The sequence below is a fragment of the Grus americana genome, chromosome 6 (assembly GCF_028858705.1).
Source record: "Grus americana isolate bGruAme1 chromosome 6, bGruAme1.mat, whole genome shotgun sequence".
Taxonomy (NCBI): domain Eukaryota; kingdom Metazoa; phylum Chordata; class Aves; order Gruiformes; family Gruidae; genus Grus; species Grus americana.
In genome coordinates this window covers 5,940,251-5,959,449 of record NC_072857.1, presented here as the reverse complement: position 1 = coordinate 5,959,449, position 19,199 = coordinate 5,940,251, and the positions used below count along the sequence as shown (strand labels likewise).

Sequence of the window (19,199 nt, the reverse complement as noted above, 5' to 3'; positions counted from 1 at the left end):
TTAGAAAGATATGAGGCCATAATCCCACCTGTTCTCAACTACAGAAGTCTTGTGTACTTTGTGCCAACTAATTCTACCTTGTGTATCCCCTATTATTCTAGCATTTCAGTTTTTAAACCTCACAGCATCCCTATGCCATATTGAAATACTGTTATTCTCATTTTACATTTAGAGGGGAAAAGACAAGATTACATTCTAAATGTCATCCTGTCAGTCTCGGGAAAAACAGTGGTCTCCTGACTACCAGCATATTGCCTTTCTTCCTAAATCACTCCTCCTTTCATGTAAACAGTAAAAAAGAATTTGTCCCAACACTTGCAAAGAAATACAGAGGAGACACACGAATATGCACTGCCTTCCTCCTCCAGGTCCCATCTCCAAAGTATGCTTGTGTCTTCCTTGTAGTAATATTTTTTGCCTACCATAATGTTAAACTACTTCTGCAATAAGTGATCCCGCTGGCAGGAAGATACACGGTGTTGATGGTCTCTGTGTTTAAGAGCGGAGCAGGAGCACGGCACCGGGTGCTGCCCAGGCTCTGCCGTCACCTTGCCCAGCATCCTTCCAGCCTGCAGCTGGCTCTGCCTTGCACCAGGCTCTCCAGACAATTTGACAGTTCACACAGAAGTGTATATCAGTTCTTTTCAGAGCAGCTATCTTCAAATATTTTTTTTTCTCAGTCTACTTTATGAAAGAATAATTGTCTGTCCGAGTATATGTTTGTAAAAGGAAAAAAAAAAAAAATCTCAAAGTGTGACCAATTATTTTGGAAGATACAGCACATGGATTACAGTGCATTCACAGACTGTTATAAAACATGTTTTCCCACTACTTCATCTTACTTGAGTTGCCTTTTCCCAATGGGTTTGTTTCTGAAGCTAATGCAGTGGTTATGACTATTTAAAACAAATCCGAATTTTTCAACCAGTTGAACAGACTCAATGACTAACCAATATATCCTCCAAAGAGCCTGAAAATGAAAATATTTCATAACTAGAAGAGAAACAGCACTGATCTTTTTAAAAACCATTATATTTATCTCCTTATATAAAAAGATAAAAAATATGTATTTAAAAATGGAATCATATACTAAGTAAAATGCCCATGTACAACATGCAATCAAGTTCAAAAGTGTCCAAAAGAGCAAGAGTGTCTGGAACTGCAAATTGTGGCAGGTATCCCCACACGCTCCTCAATCAGCTCATTATTTTTGCTTATACAGTGTGACAGAGATTTTATGCAATTACGCATGCAAAGACTATCCAAACTTTATCATCAGCTTGAGAACTGTCATGGTGAATGCCTAACCCAACACATCAAACCCCAGCTGTTCTGTGACATGTTGATAAAATGCAGGGCTTCAGCTTCACGCAAACAGACCAACCCTTTGCATATTCTCTCCTTCTCTTCTCATTTAATTACTTACAATGATTAAAACGCTGTTTTCCAGAACTAAGAAATTTATATAGCTTAAGTCTGGCTTTAGCACAAGTGATTTACTCTGCTTAAAAGATTTGTTACATGTAATTTTTCAATTTCAGAATAAGTGCTTCACTAAAACCACCACTAAAAATTGTAAAGCCAACCCAAGATTTTATTTTATTCAACCTAACTGACAAATAGTGAGAAGGATAGGATTTGTTCTTTCATTTTATTTATTTCATAAAACTGACATGATCCATAAAGTTTTCAGCATTTCAGGTTCTACTCCAAAGCTGAAGTCAAAAGAAAGGTTTACATCAAATTTCTTTCACACTAAGTAGAAATCCACAATGCAAGTGTTGTGGATTGACAAGACAAAAAATATTTCTATGATCGGGAGATCATACTTTTTGAGCTTGCCATTGCTTCTGCCATTCAAAGCAGTTAAAAACTGAAAAAAAGGATATATTAAGAAATCATATATTAAACCCTCAAATCAGATGGTATTTTTGATTTGCCATGTTCAGTGGAGTGCAAGTAATAATCATAGCTTTATGAACTTTTGCAAACATGCAATTCCTCTTTCTGTAAGAGCTCTTGATGAAGTACTACTGAAAGAGCAAGCCCTTTATTTTATTCTGAGCCATACAAACTCTTTGGTGCGTCTCCATCATAGACTATAGCAGAGCACAGAAACAGCCAGGCTACAGTGAGGACTGAACGCAGACTAGCCCAGAGCCTGAAGTGAGATAGCTTATATAATTTGTTAACAAGCAGTGACAAAGATGCTGCAAGTGTGTTTTTATTTTGTCAGATAAAATTCTGATTTCAGATTTATTTGCACTAATAAAATTTCTTATTCATTTATGAAAAGTATGATCTTCATTTACCCTTTACCCTGTAGCAGTACAAGGCATTAGATCAAAATATGAGTTGCAAAACACAACAATTAGTAGAGGGCACCAGCTAGATCACAACTCGTAATAGTTGTGGTTTTATTCTAGTACTCTTTTCCTTGCATAAGATATGTAAGCAGTTTGGTTTTTTCTTCCTGCTGTTTCCCCAAAAACACAGAGCTGGCAGAGAGTTCCGTATTGCTATGCGTCTGATAGAGAAGGGCAAAGTCATAGTACATGTGATTAAAAGTCCCTGCTAATAGTGACAGGGATCGTGCCAATTCCCTGTCGTCGCTTCACTGATGTCCCGCGGACTCGGTTCTCTCCGCAGCACACACAGCACGAGGGCATTCCACAAACTTCTCAGGCTCTGTGCTGAAAACATTCCGTTTTCTCACAGTTTTAGTGATTGGATACTTCTCTATCTGGGATGGACTTTGCTCTGGAATTGCTCAAGTGCTTCATAACCAATATCATATTTTGTAATCAAACTATGATACCAGTTATAATGTTGGATGTAAAAAGCAGTATTTTGGATTTATAGTTTTTCTCCTTCTTTCCTGTAAAGAAAAAAGTACTTCTGAAGAAGCCACAGATTTTTCTTTTTTAATTTTATTGCAATGTTGGTGCAACTTGCATTCTATGATCTGTGTCTCAGAGAAAAGTCTCTAGGAGGCAGAAGAACTAATCTTAATGACATGTTTTGAAGTATATTATGCAAAAAGAAAGGTTTCTTGACTTCTTCAGTTGACTTTAGTGGGGTCGTTTTGGATGAAGTCTGAATGAAATATCTGCATTAATAAATTTATATCTGGAAGTAAGTGCCACATTTGCTGTCAATTAGACTAATTGAAGCAAACTTGATTAGCATTGTGCGTGACATGAATTTACAAAGAAATACCTCCACTTAGGAAGAAAACCACTCGCTATATCTTAAAAAATGAGAAATTTATAAATAAAATAATACAGAAGTAGAAAATTTTAAAACTTCATGCATACATCATTATTTGATGGTATCTAATTGTAAAATATTAATTAGACATTTATTGCCCTTGAAGATACTTTCTAAGAGTGTGCACCTGAAGCCTCAAGTTCATAACCAACTTTACTGAAACAGGCGGGTTACAACTGTATGTCTCCTATATATCTCCTCTATACATCTCCTTCCTTAGAAGAAAGGCAGAAGACAAGCTTCTGTGAATACTGAGGACATCTCAAGAGCATGAAAGCTGTAGCATAAAGAGCAGAGGACTTTTAAAAACTGCTATAGCTAGACAGGTGCTTAGATCCTGCACGGGATCAGAAGGGGGTACAAGTTTTAGCTGGAAAAAGCAACATCATTCTGTTCTTGTTTCATGTGCAGCATGTTACAAAAAAAAAAAAAAAAAAAAAAAAAGGACTTTCTGGTTTCATCAGACAGCAAAAAAACCCCCTACGCAAACAACACTGGAATCAGAGGAACGAGGGAGCACCTCTCCTGATCTCTGAGAAGGCTGTGCTATGCAAATACCTGTCTATCCCAGGACGTTTGCCCGTTATTGAAGTCCACAGTGGATTTACAAAAGCAGAACGAGTTCAGTTTTTGTGAAAATCATATTACAAAGAATAGTTCCAGTGGCTACCAAATAAAAACCAAAATGAAGCCAACATGGTGCATATGAATGTCAAAGGCTTATAGAAAAATGCGTGTCTAATCCCATAAAACATGCATTATTTCATTCCACATTTCAGAAAAAAAATTACTTGTGGGGTTTGGAGGGGTTTTTTTACTGATATTTCATTACTCTTGTATCTGGGAATATAAATGCATTTGTAAAATATTCATTACAAAATTGTGCATTTTATATTTGCAGCAACCTAGTTATCTATACATTAGATCGTTATAGCCCCCACAATTATTATTCTATCTTCAAAACCTTGTTAACAAAATACAAATGTTACTGTTTTATAAGCAGTACGATAATTCAATTTGACAGAGAGGAGGAGTCCCTCAGCATTATGCCTGATGAAGATAAATGTACATGGTTACTGACACTATGACAAAGCGTCCATTATTTATTTACAAAATCCTTCTGCTACTGTGGGAGATGGCTTGCTTGCTCTTGAATTTCCTCCCTGGTGCAAGAACTTTTCTATCAAGGAGGGGTTGGGTTGTAAGGAAGACACAAAAGATACAGTCATGTCCCACTGTTAGGACAATAAGGAAGCTAATTAAGATGGAAGTCCAAAAATGGTCAGCTAGGAAGCTGGCAAATCGCGGAAAAGGGAACCTGACAACACTGCACTGAGAATAAGGACATGAAGAGATGTAAGCTTTGTGGAGACATGATTCAGGAGGCTGTCCCAGGCAGAGCCTAGGAGCTTAGAGGGGAAAAAAAAAAAAAAAAAAAAATTGGGATACGACATTTTATTTTCTGTACTCAGTTTGAGAGTTAACTGTCCAGGGCATGACTACTGAAGAGTATATACAAAGAAAACAGACAGCACGCCAGCTTTGCTAAGAACAGAAGTAGGGTCTGGACGCATGTCAATGAAAGATCACTTGTGGAAGGTGGGTAAGTAACAAAGCTTGAGGAAATCATAGTATTATATCTTTGAATGACTGAAAAATTCCACTCTTGGCACTTAACAAGCAGTTAATAAATAGCTCTTGTGTCAAAAAGGATTATGTGCAGGTAACCTAACTTTGGAGGGGAATGCCACTGATTCAGAGCATCTGCCATGGAAGCTTGTGCCTCAGAAATGACATAATGCAATGTTAACAGGACACTATTCAAGCTGGTAGCACAATCCTCAAGTCCAATTGAATGGACTGTATCCAAAAGATGCACCAAAAGCAGACAGATCCTTCACAGCTAACACTTAGAAGCTCCTAACATATGCAAGGCCCTCTTAGGACCCCAGCTATACAGATTATATCTTAACTTTTGTGCATACGTCATCGAGCATTGAGATATACACCTGAATATATGAATACTATTCATAAAAAAAGATAATGGGTTTGCAATACCCACCGTGGTCAAAGGATGCGATCCAAGTGATCATGTTTGCTGGAACAGCAAGGTTGAATAAAAAGATACGAACTACCCTTATTCTTCTAGTAAACCTGATGATCATCAAAAAGGCTATGGATAACCAATAATCAGAAGACTAGCCAGGAGCTAAAGAGAGGAACATACTGATAACAGGCCTGAATCTCCAAAGGAGTCTTGTCATTACAGTGGGCAGAAAAACCGTACATAAAAGGACAATCACCAGACAGCATTGTTTCCTGTACTAAATAAAAGTGCATGAGGTGATTTCCTGGTGCACTATGAAGCCTGTATAAATTACTGGATCAAAAGTTCTGTAAGTCCAGGTACACCAGAATAAGGAATGAATGTATGGACAGATGCAAAGATGATGCCAAGAAAACATTTCCCGTATCAGTTCATGGAGTATGAAGGCCATCCAACTAAAGATTTGGACTCTGAAGGGTAGTATCTAAAAGCACATGGAAATTAAAACAAAATGTAAACATGGAAACATATGAAAATCCCAAGAACCATTCAGGAAGTCATGAGGGAAGGCTCAGGAAAGACGTAATCTTACACATACGACAGCGATGGACCCATGTAACTACACAAGATAGGGGCCAAATCCGATTCCCTGTTAAGCATCACCAAGTTCCACAGCAGTGGTCTATATGAGATAATGTTCGCAAGTCACCTGGAAGATGATATGAATAACAAGAAGATAAAGTCCAACAATAAAAATAAGGTTTCCAGAACAGCAAAGAGAAGGGTCAGATTTGAAGAACTGCAGGACCTCAGGAGACTGAGTGACTGAGCAGTAAAAGGCGATGGGAACTTCAAGCTGAATAAACATGAAATTCATGAGAAAAGTGTCCTAGTCTTGCATATTTAATGATGGCTCTGTCTAGAGCACTTAAGAATGAGATACTGACACTATAAAAAACAAAACAAAACAAAACAAAACACCTTTGGACAAAGTAAGAAAGGTCACTATCCCAGAAACAGCATTTGTCCAGTCTTCCCAGAAATGCAAGAAGAGCAATGTGAGATCAGCCAATGCTCTAGGAGTGCCAAGCGGATGCCACATACAGGACAAGTATCCTGTGATATATCTTTAGGATATTTTTCTCCCATTACTGTATCAGATGCTCTGAACACTACTAAAGTGCCATTTGAGGTTTAAATGACCTTTGTCATGAAACCTCATTTCTGTTCATCTTCTAGGAGGTCTGTAAGCATGGGCTGTCTATTACAAAATAAAAAGAAAAATTTCATTCTACAGCTATATGCCGCTTATAATTCCTGTCTGGAGATGAAGTGGGGGCAGACTTTATGTTATGATCCCCCCAGATCTTCACAGTTACTCTCCTTCTGAGTAAGCCAAACTTTGCTTTGATTTCTCATGAATATTCACAGGAACGTCACAGGACGGTTTCTGACAGGAGCTTCATCCCTAGTGCTGTTTCCTTCAATGACTGAGCCTCATCAATGCCAAGCTGAATGACCGTAGCTATTCTGAACAGCAGAGAACTAGCAATTGTGGTTAATCACTAGTAGGAAGTGTTTTAGGTTGGCGGGGGGATTGAGAGGAGGGCAATTAGGGGGACAAAAACCATGGAAGAAACCAGGAATGTAACCAGACACTGCTGGATGTTGGTCAAAACCTCTGGGCTCCCTGTCTGACAGTCTTCATAGCAATCACATCCAAAAAGTGGGAGAGCCAAAAAGTCAGAGTCAGCTTTGGCTTGTGATTGTGAGGGCAAGTAAAAGGTGTTGGGTTCCACAAGCAGAGAGGCAAATATTTCTCTAAACACTTAGAGACTGTGGCCCTCCAAGCCCATTACCTGTTTCCAACCTTGGAGTAATTCTTCCCCCGTGCTGTGGTAGGGCAGGCTAGGGAAGGCAGCTAGATTAAAACTGAATTAGTACAGAAGAAGCAAGAGGTTTCTTTTCATTCAGCTCAGTCCCATACAAGCACATCTGCCAACAGAAAAGCCTGTGTACCTTCCGAGGTGAGGTAGGACCACAGAACCACAGAATGGTTTGGGCTGGAAGGGACCTCAAAGCCCGTCCAGTTCCAACCCCCTGCCATGGGCAGGGACACCCTCCACTAGCCCAGGTTGCCCAAAGCCCCATCCAACCTGGCCTTGAACACTGCCAGGGAGCCAGGGGCAGCCACAGCTTCTCTGGGCAACCTGTGCCAGGTCCTCACCACCCTCACAGGGAAGAATTTCTTCCTCATATCTAATCTAAATCTCCCCTCCTTCAGCTTAAGGCCATTACCCCTTGCCCTATCACTCCATGCCCTTGTAAACAGGCCCTCTCCAACTCTCTTGCAGACCCTTCAGGTACTGGAGGGCTGCTATAAGGTCTCCCCAGTGCCTTCTCTTCTCCAGGCTGAACAACCCCAACTCATTCAGCCTGTCTTCACAGGAGAGGTGCTCCAGCCCTCTGATCACCTTCGCGGCCTCCTCTGGACTCGCTCCAAGAGGTCCATGTCTTTCTTGTACTGGGGACCTCAGAGTGGATGCAGTACTCCAGGTGGACTGTCTGGAGGCACAAAACACAAGGTGGCAAACCTAAACTCAAGCATTCCAGGATTTGTACTGGTGTACTCTGATAACCGAATGCCAAGAAAACCTGAATCAAATATTAGCCAAGCAGAAAATATAATGCTTTGAAGCATCATCCCAGAAGAGATTGTTACATTCTGCAGAAAATAGTGGCTAAAACCCAGGCTGTGCTGCCTAGTGCTTGCTTGGAGAGCATGTAAGGTGTTTGGTACTTGTAATGATGAAGACACAAATTGCCTATTAAAATGAGGAAGAAGGAGATTCTGTTGTCCAGAAGATGCTGCTCTGGCCACCCCCCCCACTCCAACACACAAAAGCATTAGTACAAGATTGCACATCATGGCTTTGGAAGGGCAGAAAATTGTGAGAGGTTTTCCACCTTCGTGCCATTAAAAATAATTTTTGCTGGTTTGGTCTGAGAGGTAGCACTTTACGTAAATGATTGTTCCTGAAGGTCTTGCTGAACTAACTGGAAGTGAACTGTGAGCTAGTATAAAGTGTTGAGGAGCATGCCTGTTACAGGCAGTGCTTGCACAAGCCTGCCTTATATGAGAATCTTCCCTGAAAGCCTATTTGGCTCCGACACTGTCTGTAAATCTTTCTAAGAGGAAATTTTCCAGCTTCTCTTCCAAAAACTTGGTCTTAAAAATACAAAGATGAAACAACATGCCGATGCCTGGCCTTGGCTAAGACAAGAATGCCTGTGCTGATACTACTGTGCCTACAGAAACCTATCCTTATTCAAAAAGATAAAGTTATCAAACAAAACCTATACATGATACAGACGCAGACCAAGTTAACGCTCTTCAAAGGAATCTGGTTGTATCCATCTGGGACACAAGCACACCAAAATAAAGTCACATTGGACTGTCTTTGCTATGATATGCCTGATTCTAAATAACTGTAATTTCTTTTCTTCTGTGAATCCAAAGCTTATGCTCACTATCTAGAGCTGGTACTATATGACATATCATGAAAATGAAGTAATTTTCATAGTCCCTGCTTTCCCAAATGTAGTCTTTTATCTTAAAATACAATCTACATCCTTTGTTCCTAACTACAAAACTTACTCGCCTTCACTAAAACAAACACTTAGAATATGTCCACTTCAGGCAGTTCCAATCACTTTGTATAACTGACTTTTCTACCACTTTTTCTGTCATATGCAGGTAAGATGTTTTCTTCCACTAACAAAAAAAAAAAACAGATTAGAAGACTAGGATAAAAAAAAAATAAATCAAAATTCCACAATAACTACTAAGAACAATTTTTCTCCTTTTTTTTTTTTTTTCTTCTTCCTGGTACTGTTAGGAATATCTTTTTTCTAGTTACACACAAATACAAATTTAAAAAAAAAAAAAAGTTTCCTATGAAGAACAGACCTTCCACTTTCATGTGAATAACTCCATGGGCATGACTATTTGGCTTGAGCTGCTTAATTGCACTTGAAAATGCCCAGGCTGAAATTCTTGACAAAGAGTTAAAATGAATTAATTTGCCTCATCAGATGTAGTGCTATGTGATGAAGAGAAATAGCAGAAGTTACCTGATGGGTAACAGAAGGAGGATGAAAGAAAAGGAAGACTTCAAAATTAAAACTCAGTTTTGCAGTATCCACAAAATGACCTGTTCATGTGTGAAGGCATATGTAATAGATATAGTAACACCAGACTCCTGCCGTGTCCTTGCAGGCATAACTCCAGATGTACGTCTGGAAGGGAAGGTATTAATTAAGTGGATAACTTCTGCACTGAGTACTGGGGGGAAAAAAACAAACCAAACCAAAACAAAAAACCCACAAAAAACCCCAAACCACACACAAAAAACCCCCAAACCAACCAAGAAATCTGAAACAGATGAGTTCTGACTGAACCTTGGCAAGTTATTATTCCCATAATATGGTGTCCAAGCTGTCTCATGCCTCCGATGCCCCAGTGAACCAGTCTGTTGAGGCTGTTCAGTGCAGAGCTGTGAGCAGGAGCGGGACCAAAATAGCTTTCACACTACTTGTCCCTCTGAGAAGGCATCCTCAGCCCATGGTGATCGCTGCTGCTCTGCTGCAGCAACCCAAGAAGAGTGTCTGTGGATGTGTGTGTCTCGGAAAAGCACCACCACACTAAAGCTGCTAGATTTCGTCAGTCAGAGCTCCAAACCCAACTCTAAACAATGTTTCTCTAAGTCTCCAGGCACTATTTCTCGAATTAAAATTAAAAAAAAGAAGCTGGGACAAGTCTCTGCAGTCGATTCATGTCCATGGGAATTATTATACTTCATTTAAACAAGATTAGAGTGAAGTTTCGGAAGACTATCAGAGACCACAAGCTGATGTGTACCAGCACTATGAAAAATGATTAGCTCATTAATTCCAGGCACTGTATTAATTTCAAACCCATCATACAACCTTGATTTTGCAAACAGATGCACTAATGCAGATCTGAACACCACAGAGATTAGCAATTCTCTTCACATGCAGAGAATAGAGAGGAACAGAGGAGAAAACTGGTGGAGAACTACAAAACCTAGTGCTAAGGTCCACCCTGATGATGAAGGTGTGACAGAACAGATACGCATACAGTTCAATACAAACCAAATTTTGCTAAGGACTGTAGTTAATTTGATTGTTCTTATTAAAAGGAAAAGAAAATAAAATATCAATAACAGAGTGAATTTAAAAAGCACAATCAAACACTACCACCAAGATTTTTAGGGGTCTTAAATATCTAAAGTATGAAAGTCCCTCTAAAATACAACATTAAATAAAAGCCCCTCAATAATATAGGAAGAAGTGAAAAAAAAAACCAACTATACTTTACACCTAGGAAAAGAGTCCTCAAAGTAGAATAGCCACAATGAGTAGTGAACAACAACAACAAACCCCAAACCCTAATTTATTTCTTTTTTTAATTTAATTTTCTATTCTAGTAAATATATCATTAGGAAAGCAGGTTAACACTCCCCCCCTTACTCTACAGAAATGACCACATCGTACAACAGCTATCTTGACAGCCTAAAGCACAACCTCTATGAAGAATTTATCACTTTGACATGCATCTCGAAGTGTTATAATCAAATTTGTGATTTGAATATTCCTGAACTGGAAAGTCAGAGAATTTGTGATCTGTTCAGAGCTATTCCTTGATGTCTAAAAGGACGTTTCAAATTCCTTGGTCCAATGTTAAACAGTGGAGGTTTCAATTCCGAGTTTTTGGAAACTTGTTATTAAGACCAGCATTACGCTCTGCGGTGCTGTGGGTTATAAGCTGATCTGTGGACATCTCTTCTGTAAAAGATGAAGAAAATTGCATTTTTATTGACTGCATGCTATTTTGCAGTCTGTTCACATGAGAATGTGTAACTGGATGAACACCTCCTTCAGAAGATAACAGCATTCCACAAATTGAAAAGCTGATTGAGAAATAATGCTGTAATGACAAAGACTAATTCAGTATGATGAATTTAGGTCTTTTTAATTTTTTTTTTCTTAATTACAAAAAAGGGCAGCAATTTACTTCCAGTAAGCTAGGAAATATTTTGTTATTTTCAAGAACTAACATACCTGTGATAGTTGACAGCAAATGTGATGAGCATGTGTTTCTTTAATTCATCATGAATATTGTCCCAGCAGCAAAGAATCATTTTCAAGCTTTATGTAGCGCTACTTTGCCAGAGAAAAGGAGGTATTTTACATTTCTTCTGTTCGCTGCCATTTTTGTAACTTCCATACATTATATTTAGTCTATAAAAATACACATCTTTAAAAACTTTGCCGAGACATAAATATTGCAACTCATACTGAATATATATATATGGGGGTGAGAAACACAAAAGTGCTTCAGTATGAGTTGCAATATTTAATGCCTTACGACTATTTTGAACAGCAAGCTCCAAAACATTTCTGATGGCTCCTGCAACGGAGGTTTGCCAAGACAGACACTACTGTTTTGCTAAAACACTGTCAAATACTTACTGTGAAGATACTGAGCAATGTTTATTATCCACTCATCTGTTAACTTCCCAGCTTTTGTTATCTTGGTACACTTCAGCTGACTTGAAAGATCTCGTGCTTCAATCCAACAAATTGTGTCCTCTTTGTAGCTATAGTCTACTGTCAAAATTGTGGATCCTTTTACGGGGGTTTGGGCGGACGCTTTGCTTCCATTAAGATATAATACCTCAATTGTTTCAGAGCTTGCAATCAGAAGAAGAGGAGGTCTATCAGCAGGCTCTAAAAACAAAGAGAGTTTAAAGGGTTAACAGACTGCGCATACCATACTTATCATTTCAGTTTTAATGTAGTTGTTAATGTTCTTACCTGCATGTTTTAAGAGATATAATAAATTGGTTTTGTTTTTATTTTCATAACTATCATATATTCCAAATTACCAGTCTATTTTATCCTGCTGTTCTAATGGTTCACATCATTAAAGAAAATTAATTACCCTAACCCCACAGCTTCTGTTTAATTCCAAGTATCATTATTGCAACATTTTTCATGCCTAAGTCATAAAATGAAACACAAGTTATGCAAATTATTTCTATCCAGATTACTGGCATTTCTAAAAGAATGAAGGCCAGGAAAACCTGCAGAACTTCTGAATACACATGAAATGGTAAGGTATTTTCATGTTAGAGTCTGTAAAATAAGATAAAAACTGAGGAGTGCATGGTCTAAAAAAAAAATAAAACCCAGCCCACCAAAAACCCCAATGCAGTGAAATCTGGCTCCATCACAGAGCTGATGGGCCTTATAAAGGAGAAAGCGCCATGCAATGGAGCGTCCACTGGGTCACAATAAACAAACAAAAAATATGAAGAAGCAATTCATATTAAGATATTGCATGCAACTTCAAGTGTTGTCACATTCGCCTGAATCACTCTGCCTAGAAATCCTGCTAGTGATTTATAAAAATACTTGAGCAATGTGTGAATAATGAAGGAAACAATAATACCCCAATAGTGAAGGATATGTATCTTAAAATACAAACAGTTCTAGTTCAAGTTAAATCTTTAAGAAGTTAAGTTATCCACACAAAGGAACAAACAATTCTCACTGAGACAAACTATTTTTAGCATCATGATGAGTGCTGTTGGGCACACAAGCAGCTGCTCCTGCTGCAGGTGTACCTTTAACCGCATTACCGTATCGAACATCCAGAGCTGGTTTGAAATTAGGCATCTTAGTCAACTGCAAATGAATATGAGTCTCTGCGTGATGAGGAGTCTGTTATACGTGGTGCCGCTGCTGAAATGAGTGACATCCTGTTCTAGATCTAGACTAGTACTTTAAACTGAAATGAGGTCCCAGTTAATCCAGAACTGTCAGGGGGACATCTATATCCAAACCATATGCCAATAGTTTCTCTTTTTTTCAGGGTAGAACTCCTTCATTAGACACAGTAACATTGCTTTGCTTTAATTTATAACAAAGAACTGCTGTTGACATAAAATATTATGTGAATTGGCTGCAAGAAAAACCCACAGACATCAGACAGATGCATGTGTTTACAACAGAGGATAGAGAAACTGCTGCCTGAAAAATGCCTTTCCTATTAGATGTTGTTCAGCATTCTGAGTCCTGCTCCAACCGAGACTTATCAGAAGATTCCCTGAGAAAGGAAGACATGGTGACCCTAAAAATTGCTTCAGGTTTAACTGGAATAACAGTGATGTAAAATTTTGCAATGAGGTATGTTCAAGTCACTTAATGGCAAGCTGTCCTTTGCAACATGGTCAACACTATTACAACGTGACTATTTGTCCTGTTCATTTGTTGAATTAAATAATGCTGTCAAGTGGACAAACTTTTGGATGTTTTATTTTAAAAAATTACCCTAAAACATAGAAACTCACGCTGCATTTGCAAGCATCTATGAAAAATATTTGTGTCAAGAGCTCTCACCTCAATGCAATCTGCTTGTATTCAAAGGAATAAATCAATGTTTAAATGGTGTATTGAAACGTAGTACTTTCAATCAACATTCTACCTAATAAAGTTTTCAAAATTTTACTAAGCAGTTCCAGCTGTCTAAATGGAGAAAAAATACATAAATAAAAGGATTTGACAAATAATACTTCATCAGCAAGTCTGATTAAAGAGAAAAAAAATGCTTCAGTGAATAGGGTGCTTGGTGGTCTCACTCAAATCCACAGAAGTAGGCGTTAAATTCTGTTCCTTGCTACTATCTCCTTTTACTTAAACATCTCTTTTGCTGACTTTTGTGGGGTTTTTTGATTACATAAAGAAGTTCTTTGCTATAATGGATCAGCATGCATTATTTCTAAAGTGAATTTCATTTATTCTTTTCCTATTGTTTCTCATTCCAGAATGTATATTCTACCGTGTAACATACTTTTTCCCCCTCCGGTAAATCCCACGCTGCCATCTGCAAAACCGCACCTCTGTAGCATTACTTTCCAAACTTACCGACTGTCCTCATCTGGCTCTAATTCACTTCCACCAATACATCAGTCGTACCATACATAAGGTTTTTTTAAAAATTTTTGGAAGATATCTAACAACTGAAGGGATTGAACTTATTTGTGAAACAACCTCTTGCGGTGTAAGCCACAAGTGAAGCTCCCTGTTCTTGCTTTTTCCCAAAGAGAAGGCGGTGGGGTTCTTATTAAGCAATTTTATTTGAAATCTGCCTGGTAGGTCCAACTGCAGTCAACAGGTGCCTGGTGTAAATCCTCCCCTTTCTTATAAACTTCTGCTGCCCATCCGAAGACGACAGTCAGACTTCAGAGCTTCTGTCTCTATCACCCACTCACCCCTGAGAGTTTCCAGGCTGTGTTTGCACAAGTTTTGGGGTTTTTCATGTCTAGCAGCTCTGCGCTCAGCTTCTCCCTTCCCACAAAATAATACCACTGCCTAATTCTGGATTCAATCACTCCTGTCCCAACCAGCAGCAGTGTGAAAAATCATTTCTTATTATTTTTGCTGTTATACTTTGTGTTAAGTAAGATATTTCCACTCTCTGCAGTCTATAAAACCTTCAAGAGGAAGCGGCTACGCAAGAGCTGTTTGCAGTGACAAAGCCAGCACGGTTGTTCAATTGTCCGGGGTTGCAATAGAGAACCGTATCCTTCCTTGCACTGTTGTGAACTGACCTATTGAAAACTGTAACGAGGCTTTAATACCTCTCCAAACTCCGGGAAAAGGTTGTATTGTAGTATTAACGTCTAAAGACGTAAGGAAATTCTGAAAAAGAATTAGCGTCAAACCTCCTGAGCAACAATTGTAATCAAACCTGGCTGCAGACAAAGGAAGTGTAAGGACTCGTGGCACTGCTAAGAGGTTCTGCTCAGCAGGCGCTATTAAACATTAAAAATACATCTGCATTCTGGCAGAACTTATCCAGAAACTAGATTACTGAGCTTGAAATTATATTTTTCAAGCAGCCCATACATGAAATAATTCAATGGATTGAATCAGTTAATCATGCTTTTTCACAGTAGGGTAGGTAACCTGCTTATTTCAGTGTCGCTCAGATAAGGGCTGAATTCATAATTACTTATTAAAAAAAGAGTAAAATTATTTTAATGATAAAATTATACCAAAAAATTAAAATTTCCTACAAAAAATAAAAAATATTTAAAGCATCTTACTGTATTTTATAATGCAGATGAAAAACAAAAAAGAAGATAAAAAATCATGTCTGTTTCTCAAGAACAGAATCTACAAAGCTTAAAAGTTTAGTGGACAGATATGGGATGAGTTACAGTGAGCTGACAGCAGCTTTTCAAGTAACTGGACATCATGTGTGTTATTTTTTCATGAGTTTTCTTTTTCTTTTTTTTTTTTTTTTCATTTTAGAGGAAAGATAAGAAGTGAATAGCTCTCTAATCCAGGAAAGTTTTATGATTCATCCCTCTTGACTAAAATGAAAGCATCTTCCTTTGAATTATGTTTAAGATACAGTAGTGGAAAAGATGAAAGACTTGTATTTCCCCCCTCCCTGATCTTGTCTAAAATACAGATCAATAAGTGATGTCACAACAAATCAGAAACTAAGGCGTTTTGCTCTGCCACAGTCCTACTTCTCCTCTAGAAGAAAAGCTTCAGAAATGCCAGCAATTATTTTTTTTTTCCCACTACAATGATATGGAAAGGATAAAAACCAGAATGAAGTGTTTACAAGCAGCTTAAAACCCTTTTCCCTGAGGTATGTATTGTACATTATAAGTACTTTGCTCTTAGCAATACATGTATTGTATAAAAGTCTGAAAAATATTTAGTAGTGTTGAATAAAATGCAGTCCAATTTTATTTTGAAATTAATTTTCAATGTTTATCTACAATATGCTCCACAAATGAGCTGCTAAAACCTCAAAACTTAGTTCTGTGAGATTTTGCAAGAAAACTGTGTGGTGAAATCAATTTAAGAATGATGTATGTTTACTAAATATCAGAAAAAGCTTTTTGCTTTAATCATTATCAGTTCATCCTGCTTTATCTACATGACAATTGTTTCTTATCACATGGCATTTCTCTCTAGATAGGTTTTGCCAATTAAAAAACCATACCAGGACCTTTTGGAAGAAAGATGAGGTTTTTTTCCCTGAGCTAAAGATTTCCAATTCTATCATTTTGTTTCCTTAAATATTCTTTTCATCACATGGAGGCCTTGCAATATAGGCATACAAACTTGGTAAACAAGTTCTGAAACTCTGTTCAGCAAAGCTATATTTTGTTTCATTTTCACCTCGGAAGGAGTCATTAACTGCTTCTTTATTCATAAAAGAAAGGGTGGTTAAAAAACATGGAGAGCCCCCAGCTGTTTTGATACCTATTTTAATATCCTTCCCAAAGGTACTGTGCAGCTAGAAGTTGCTGGCTCCAAAGTTATTTAAATGAGCTGAGGAAGAAAATGCAGGATTTAATGAGGGATAAACCCTACCACCTTCGCAGCCAAGCATCTGGCTGCCCGAAGGGTAGGAAAAAAGGAGTTTCTGTGATCTTCTTTGCTAGTTGTACCATACCGCACATGGAAAGATGGTTGTGTGCGATGGGCTCCGAGGCTGTGTGTGATGGCCATCTCCAGCGGCCACCACAGCCATCCCCTGCACCAGGACAGGGCTTCTCCAGACCTCTGCTCAAAACCACGTGTCACCTGCTCAGCACCTTCTGTAGCTGGGGCCTCCAGCACCTCCTCCACTTCTCTACTCGTAAATATTCAGAAAACTCCCACTCAATTTACAGAGACAACTAAGATGTGGCAAAGGCCTGATAGGTGTTGCGTACTGTGTCGTATCTAGGATCTCGACGTGGACGGCAATTCGAATTCTTAGCAGATCTGCTGTTATTAACACTGCAAGTTCTACATAATGCCTACCTAACCTAAACCTCCACTGCTGCTTCTTCTCTTTCATAGCTTTTACACAGAGAGCAGAATATTCCTTGGCTCATTTTCATCTGTTTGATAACTACTTTTGTCAAATGTAGACAAAGCAGATAGATAACTTACTCCTTCCATCCTTATTTTCTTTAGGCTTTTTAAGGAAAAAAAAAAAAGATAATTTTTCTAAGTGCTCTTTGCTTTTTTTCCTTAGACACATTTTTTTCCTGGATTCTGTTCTACGGACCCACAGCTGCCTGGTATGATGCCCCTCACTGGATGTCATATCCCATCTGAATGGGATCTAAATTCCCAGTGTTGAGTAAGTAGCAGGATTACTTCATATGTCTTGGAAGTAACAATCCTACTTATACATACCAAGATAGTACCTCTCGCCCTGAGCAACAGGATGACATGGACTCATTTTTGATGTGTGATCCATTACACATTCCACATACTTTTCACCAGTCTACTTGTGCAGGGCCACGCTTTGCTTTTGTCCCTGCTTGAACCTTATCCTACAAGGCCGAAACTTGTGAAAAGCAGCTTGTATGATCGGTGAACTACGAATGTAACGGTAAGGGTGTAGGAAAGCGACCTGATGGTACATGGAAATGTCATTATTTTCCACACCGTAAGCCAGGCCCAGCGAAGCAACATAAGCTATTACAAGTCATTGCAACTCTTGCAGAGCTCTGCAATAAAAGCACCTTCATGACTGTGCCAGACGTCTTTTTGACCTCTGTGTTATATGAAGTTTTTGACCCAAATATTCATCATATCGATAATTGAATCCAGTATTAATTCAAGGAAAAGGTGTGTTTACACAAAAAACCCAATGTAATGAGCAACACTCATTTCTTCGCAGCGCTATGATCTTGATTTGTACTGTCTGGCAGTGATTTCCCTGATTAATGAGCAGTGAGTCCTTTCTGAAAATAACAGAAAAGGTAAAAGCTACTGTAAAATAAACATGGTGAAATATTCAGAAATACAGAGGAGTAGTTCTCTGTTAATCTGATGCATTTCATCAAGACACTGACAGCTCACTACAATGCTCGGTTGTTACAGTCTGCTGGATCTAAGAAGGGACAGCCAAAGCTCATCTCAAGCCCAGTACTGGCACCGTGAAGATCTCCTGACCTAGAATTGCATTATTGATTTTCATGTAGTGGAGGAAGAAAAATATTAGAATATTTTTTACTTTGTATGGACTTTCTTATCTCACAATACTTCGCTGTAGATTTTTAAAAAATTGCTCGGCTATGTTATGCGGATCAATACAAAACTTGGTACAAGCAGTAAAAAACCTCTGTAACTCTTCCTGGTGCTCAGGTCAGAACATTTAGCAATGCACTTTACGTGAGGAAGCCTCAAAAAACCAGTAGACCTTCCTATTTTCTGATGGCAAAATAACCACAAAAAGGAAGACTCAAAAAATATATAACACAGTTTTATACTTGGATGTTGAATCACTACGGATGTTGAATAATTGATTAAGGAACTTTTTGGGTTTTTTAATATAAAAGCATTGTTAATTCAATATGCTGAGTAAGAAAATAGTGTGTACAATATCGCTTCACTAAACACAATTCACTAATTTCCTCCAATACCCAATTCATTATTACTAATGAAAACATGAACTAGGCAACAAAAAGCCTAGCGTGAATATGTATATCACGAAATTCACCTCTTGGGATATTGCAAGGACAAAGCGATTTCATGTCTTTTTTTATCCTAAGGGTACAATTACCTCACAATCATTTCCTGCTTTCTTACTATCTACGTTTTCTTCCCAGAGTACACAGCCTATTTTCTTTGTGTGAGGAAAATCTTTGATTTATTTATGAACAGGGAAACTGGGAACTGTTCTAATCTTGGCTGAATTGAGTATTTCACTTTAATTAATAATAACTATATAATAACTTCTAATATTTCCCTGGGAGTATTGTTGTAA

General features: G+C 38.3%; 1 protein-coding gene across 7 annotated transcripts in view; it reads right to left on the bottom strand.

The window, feature by feature from the left end:
• The window catches only part of LRP1B (LDL receptor related protein 1B), a 738,176-nt gene that overhangs the window by 351,926 nt on the left and 367,051 nt on the right, over nucleotides 1-19,199 (bottom strand). For all 7 annotated transcript variants that reach the window (XR_008577717.1, XM_054830556.1, XM_054830557.1 and 4 more), the window contains one exon: nucleotides 11,873-12,130. Coding sequence is in view for 6 of the 7 variants with exons in the window: in XM_054830556.1 (XP_054686531.1) it covers nucleotides 11,873-12,130 (258 nt within the window). In the remaining variant the exon portion in view is untranslated. The remainder of the gene's footprint in view (nucleotides 1-11,872; nucleotides 12,131-19,199) is intronic.